The following is a 6,877-nucleotide window of genomic DNA, read 5'->3' as shown; positions in this document are numbered from 1 at the left end:
AAGAATGGTGTGATTATAAATTATAAGGGAGTGTGAAAATTCTTCTGTTGAAAAAATGGTTTAAAATCCCATTGACAGCTGCAAGTCATTTGTTTACAGATGTCTTTAGATGAAAGCCTGGAACTATTTTTTAACAACAAATGCTCTTGCCACTATCCGAATCAATAATAGCTTGCTCCATTGATGGGTTTTAACATTTGGCACACAGTACAAAAAAATTTCTCACAGTGAAATAAAATGCTTCCTCAGTGAACCTCGGGATACATTTTGTTTGTTTACTTGTTAATATGTTTATCGACAGATCCATTCTGAGGGGAAGCCCTACTTTGTCCTAAGTGAGAGGTTCCTACATGCACAAAAACAATTAACCACAATAGCGCAAATGGGGATGAGCTCCCAGGAAGCAAACCCATGTCACCCCCTTGCTCTCTACTAAATCAAATGGCTGTTTGCATAGACAGTTGTGCCAGTAGGTGCAATTGAATGACAGTTTTGAAAGAAGTGAAAGAGAAAAGCCATCCCTTGATAGAGTCATGCAAACATTCACTTTGATTCACACTTATACTCCTAACATGAGTTTCTTTTGGAAAGTCCTCCTAGATCTTCAGTCTGAGACATGTGCGTAAGCTCAGAGATGCAGGATGGAGCTCATGTCAGTCACCATAAAACTGTTACCCAAATGAGAATTAGGTTGGGAAATATTGCTAGCAAGAGGGGTAACAATGTGGCCAGACCCCTTTTTCACTTGGCACACAGGTGTGTGTTAAGATTCCAAAGCATCCATTATCTTGATGGATATTCAAGACAAATCACACTGCAGAAACACCAGTGTTAGGAGATATAATGAACAAATATAAGTCCAGTATCCACAGACAGGACTGAGGGCTATGCAATTTCCTAATTGTAATTAGTAACAGAAGTCTGATTGACTCCTTTTTAAAAAAAGAAATCTATTGCCATTGAACGTAGTGTGTATAATAATATGATTTATTTTTATTTTCTTTATTTATTACATTTATATACCGCCCTCCCCTAAGGTTCCCCTAAAACATTCTCATATATTTTATAGTAACAAGAACTGATCATGTGAACTTGCCCTAATATTTCATGACCTAATTCTGTTCTATTTCATTTAATCACACATTCTTTAATTAGGTAATCACTAGACCAATAAATCTTATGTTTATTAGCCATTCAATGAGTTTTTCATATATCATAAACAAGATTTGAGTAACAAATCAAATCAAATCAATTTTATTTTAATACAGCACTGTGGCCCGATAACACACTGCAGCCAGATTTGAGTAACAAACTTTCTGTAAATAATTGTCAGTTGACCATAGCCTACTTTTAAGATTTGATATTTTCAAGCAGATCCCAAATTGAAGGACAAAGTCTTAAGCTATGCCTCAGTGACATTCCATTTATTGATTTGTTCAACATTTGACCATTTGATTTGTTCATGACCCATCAACATATTTTTTTCAGTAGTTTCTTAACAGCCTCCTTCACTTCTTTAGTTTTCAGACTGTAGATAATGGGATTTAGCATGGGGGTAGAGATGCTATATTGGATGGAAATGAGTTGATCCAATACAAATGAAGATGATGTGTTGGGTCTCAAGTATCGAAAGTAGCCAGTTCCATAGAATAAAAACACTACAATGAGGTGGGAGCTGCAGGTAGAGAATGCTTTCTTTCTATTCTCTGCTGAGCGCATTTTTATGATAGTGAAGATGATGTAAATATAAGAGATGAGGGTAGGGATAAAGGAACCTAAGCCAAAGAGAAAACTAGAAGCAAGAAGGACAACATAGTTGGTCAAAGTGTCACTGCAAGACAGGAGCAAGAGGGAAGGAATTTCACAACTAAAGTGTCTGAGTATATTGTTTCTACAAAATTGTAAATTCAACAGAGGCAGGGCATTCACCAAAGCATACAAGAAACCCATGGTCCAAGCTCCACCCACCAATTGTTTACATATCTCTGTTTTCATGACTATAGTATAATGCAGTGGGTTACAAATGGCAACATATCGATCATAAGCCATTGCTGCAAGGATGAAAACCTCAGCACCAGCAGACTGAAAAAAGAAGAAGATCTGAGCAATGCACCCTTCCCAGGAAATGGTTTTCTGAATTGTTACAAGATTTCTCAACATCTTTGGCATGGTGACAGATGAGTAGCAGATGTCAACAAAAGCTAAATGGCTGAGGAAGAAAAACATGGGGGTGTGAAGACCAGCCTCACTTCTGATCACTAGTATAATTGCCAAGTTACCCAATAATGTCACTGTGTACATAATTAAAAAGGTCAAGAAGAGAAAAATCTGCAGTCGTGGATCACTGGTAAGTCCCAGGAGTATAAATTCAGTTATTAGAGTTTGATTTTCCATGAAGACAATAAACCTAAAATTAGCAAAAATCAAAAACAAAGACTTTTAGTTTTATATTTTATAAGCAATGTTAATGAAGGCTATAAAGCAATTCAATGTATGAATTTTGAGGCCTTGTTTATAAATATACGAATTCTGATGCAGCTAGGAATCAAAATATTATCCCATTCAATCTTCCCAAAATGTTATTGAGCTGTAATGTAAACTGTCCTACTCCTAAGCCTTTTATGATCTAAGATTTTTGAATAATGGTGAGACATGATAACCATTACACTTTCATGGTACTGGCACCTTATGGCATGTAAGGTGGCAGTGCATCCTCTTTGGTGTATACTTATATTGTAAAGCAGACTCCTTAACTTAGAATTTAAAGTAGTTCCAAATATTTCCTATTATCTTGGAATCATTGTCCAGGCTTTCAGTCCCCACATGGTAATGGTTCCTTTCATCAAGATCTTGAAAGGAAGAAATACAAGATGACTTGAAGCTGAATACTTTTCTATTTGTTTCTTATTGCCAGAATGAGATCTGGTAGACCTCTGATTTTCAGAGTTATGCAACTTCCTCAGTGGCTAATAATGAAACATAAATCTATCATCAATATTCCTATAGTTAGTTAGTTAGTTAGTTTTATTACGGTCATAGACCAGCATAGCCTATATCTAATATTTAATCTTTATAAATAAAAATATTACTTTACAATGTATTACCTTTGTAAATATTTAGCTTACTTAAAATCTTCTTTCTCTGCTGTGTGTTTCCTAAGCAAAACAAGTAATAACACCCATAAGCATGACTTTATACAAAGGATTAATCACCATACATATTCTACAATGTAGCTTCAAAATAATTTCCAAATATACACCTTATATCACTTTGCCTTTTGAGTCCAAATGCAGAAAGAAATGTGGAGGGTGGTGTGGATACAGTCTGCTTTTTTACCCTTAACGTGATTTTTGACCATTCCATATTTAACTTAGGCTGCTCATTGTGCCATTTAAAGCTACAGTACTTAAAACACAAAAGAATATTATTTTCCTTAATTAGTTCTGTTACATATAACCAATATGTATTCAATATTAAACAATCATGGATTAGAACTCATCATTTGTTTTACTGTGATACAAAACAATCAATGAAGTCAGTATCCTTTGTCATAACAACCACATTTTTAAAGCTACCATCATGAAAAGACAAGCGCTCAAATCATGTGCCACTCTTCAATTAATTAAATGTACAATTTTTAATATAAAAAACAAGAAAGATCCAGTGAGTTGCCATTTTGCAACATTGTGTCCAGTTCATAAATTAGTTATTCTTCTTAACAGCCTCTTTGTAATATCCATATTTTGTGTGTTTGAATTCATGTATTGTGTCCAGTCTGATGAAGCGTAATTCCTCCAGTCTATGATTATTGTCCTGAAAGTCTTATTATTGGGGCATCCTTAACTTGATTGTGGATCCTTGACACATGTTCAAGAACATGAACATTTTTTGAAAAGGACATAACAGACTATAGACAATGTTTTAAGAGTTGAAGTTAATTAAACTATTAATTGGTATATTAATATTTTGACTGAATGTATAAATGAATTCCCAGTAATCATAAGCTTACACAGTTTACATTGACCACATTTATAACATCCTTTTTGTAACTTATCATCTACTGGGGATGTTATCAAGACTGGAGGGCTAATGAATTCTTGAATATTCTTTCCTTTTTTTCATCAAGATCCTAAATGAGAACGTCATCTACATAGATGGAATCAGTAAAAAAAGAGACTCGATTTTCTGTGACAAGAGGTTTTATTATCTCTCCCTGTCCACATTTTTTTATGGAGGTCATATAAAAACTTCCTTGAATTCTCCAGGAAGTTTTTCTTTCCCCCTGGAGTACTTTTAGCACCTCAAGTCTCCCAAATCTCTGTTCCTGCTAAAACAGGCATTTCTAAAGCTTCTTTGGATGAGGCAGGAGAACTGACTCCCTGACTGTTGTATGCCAAGAAATGTTAACGATTTTTTAAAACTCAAGGTAGGGTTTTTTATAGTCTTAAACTGCAAAATTAAACACAGTTCTCCAGAAAACTGATCAAATTAATAATTATTTCTCATTAGCATGATTCCATGATTCCAGTAAATGTGCATTTCATGGAGTGGCATCTAATAAATCAAATGAACAATAACAATAACAATAACAATAATACAAATGTTTCTTCTTCATTTAGCTATAGTTTACAACATAATTTTTTAAAAAATAATACCAATATAAAACAGTTGACCTGAATAAAACAATGAAACCAAACAAACTGAAGAGCAAATGAATCCCAGCAACCCTTGAATAAATATTTGTTGGTCATAAAGGTGCTACTGGACTCTGATTTTGTTGAGCAACCCTACAGTAGCAGAGACAACATAAAGACATCAAAACAGGATGAAAACACGACAGAACATGCTGGAATGCAGGTCATACAATTTGTTCACAGTGAGCAATTTGTTCACAGTGAAACTGATTAAAGCCATGTGGATTATTAATTCCAATAAAATCAAATGCTTATATCATGTATACAGTTTTATTCAAGCATCTGAAGAACTGGATTTAGTCTAATTCCAGTGTACACCTTTATCAACATAAGATCTATGCACTGAATGGCTTGCTTAATAGCTATCAATTTTATATAACCAGTGTTTTATACCTCAGGAAAGAAACCAGTGTTTTATACCTCAGTCACTTCACTTCCTTCACATCCATGTTTTTCAAGCCATAAGCCATAGACAACATGACTGAACATGGAGGTTGGAATGTTATACTGGATGGAAAGTGGTTTATCCAATTATTGAAGCAGTCAAGTTGGATGTACTTCATCCAACCAAACAGCACTCACCTTTTAGTGCATGTCTCCATTTGTTTAGTTTGTATGTCCCTGAATACAGAAGGGGGAAGGAGACTTTATTGTGTGATCACAGGAGCGTTAATGGATGTCATGATAAAATAACTCCTGGGACATATAAGTAAGACCTTGAAGAAATATGCCAGTGCTCCACTGCAACAAGCCTCTGAGAATCTCATTTAAGCATGATTGTACATGAGATTAAATCTGCTTAATTATTGCCTTGGAGACATACTTAAGATTCATAATATTCCTGCACAGGATGAGTACTACTTATTTTTATTAATAATATAAAATGTATTTCATCAAAAACTGAACAGGTTACGACTTATCGCGCAGGATAAATTACAAAACTCTCAATACCAAAACCGATTCAACACTCTAAAACAATGTTAGTCAAGATCAGTTTATAATCGGTGCTACACATTGAACTTCATACATAAAAACCTCCCACACATTACACTCTCCATGATCATCAAATTTATCTTATCTCCTTTTCAGCATCCATTGTTGCAAGCAAACTTCTCATTCTTGAGTTACTCTGGGTCCACATCTCCTCTACATTTACCATATCCTTATCATTTTGCAGATAAGTTAATTTCATCAATAGATGTTTCACTAATGTTATTAAGCCAAGTAATTAACACAGAATTCTTTCCCTTCCAATATTTAGCAAAGTTTATTCTTGCTAATGTCAGCATGTGGGCTATTATGGATGTTTGTTCCATATGCAAACCTGGTAGATGATTCTGGGTTGTTTGGTAATTCTATTTTCAAACTATAAGATATAATTTTAATTACTTTGTCCCAAAATGAACAAGCTCTGGGGCATTCCCACCACATATGAAAAGAATCAGCCCTTTCTTTATTACAACATGAACATTGGTTATTTTCCTCTTTTAATTAGAGCTGGGCCCTGTTGCCTTTATGGGGCACTGATTGCTGGTTTTAGCTGCTAGGATGCTGGGATTTGGAGGAGGACATTTCCTACAGGAAGTTGTAATTTTCTGGGTGAATAATCTCCAAGGAGTTGCCACATGGGTTGGGGTTGTGGTGGCCTACCCATTGCGACCCAGAGGTCCCCACTAAGATGGTTGTAGTGGCAAAGCAATGAAGTCTGATGTGTGGGACTGGGGCTACGACATGGCAAATTGGGATGCTGGTAACCATTAAAGGGTGGCTGAATAATTTGGCATGTTGATGGCAATGTAGTCTGGTAGGTCTCATTCTGGTGGTGGTTTGGCATGGGATGGGGCCTGTTTGGGGAGAGTTTGGTTTGCGCATCAAACTCCACACGTCAGAGGCCTTTTTATGAGGCAGCAGGTCTGTGAGTGGGGCTGACCTGGCAGAGAATGCATGGGGCTCGCAGTGCCAGGTACCCTGGGTGGGATCAAGGGAGGTAGGTGCCTCTCCTTGGCACCCCAGGGTTTACAGCACCAGGTGGCCTGAGGGGGACCAAGAGAAGAGTACCCTTCCTCTTGGAACCCCAGGTGGGACACTTTCTTATGTGGGAATCCAGTGGCAAGGGGACCTGTGTTTCCAGTGGGGGAACTGGTTGGGCCCCAGGAGCCACAGGGGTAGGTTCTTGTGGTTGG

At 36.4% G+C, this 6,877-nt stretch overlaps 1 protein-coding gene across 1 annotated transcript; it reads right to left on the bottom strand.

Moving 5' to 3' along the window:
* Nucleotides 1–1,470: 1,470 nt before the first annotated feature.
* Nucleotides 1,471–2,394, bottom strand: LOC143826287 (olfactory receptor 8S1-like). Its single transcript, XM_077315021.1, has one exon. It carries the CDS (start codon nt 2,392–2,394, stop codon nt 1,471–1,473), a length of 924 nt encoding a protein of 307 aa, XP_077171136.1.
* Nucleotides 2,395–6,877: the final 4,483 nt, after the last annotated feature.

Source organism: Paroedura picta, chromosome 16 (assembly GCF_049243985.1).
Source record: "Paroedura picta isolate Pp20150507F chromosome 16, Ppicta_v3.0, whole genome shotgun sequence".
Classification (NCBI taxonomy): domain Eukaryota; kingdom Metazoa; phylum Chordata; class Lepidosauria; order Squamata; family Gekkonidae; genus Paroedura; species Paroedura picta.
Note: the sequence above shows the minus strand (reverse complement) of the source record. Positions and strands in the feature narration are given on the sequence as shown.

Bases quoted from the DNA above. Each gene is read 5' to 3' on its own strand.
- LOC143826287 (XM_077315021.1), bottom strand. From the start codon at position 2,394: ATGGAAAATCAAACTCTAATAACTGAATTTATACTCCTGGGACTTACC.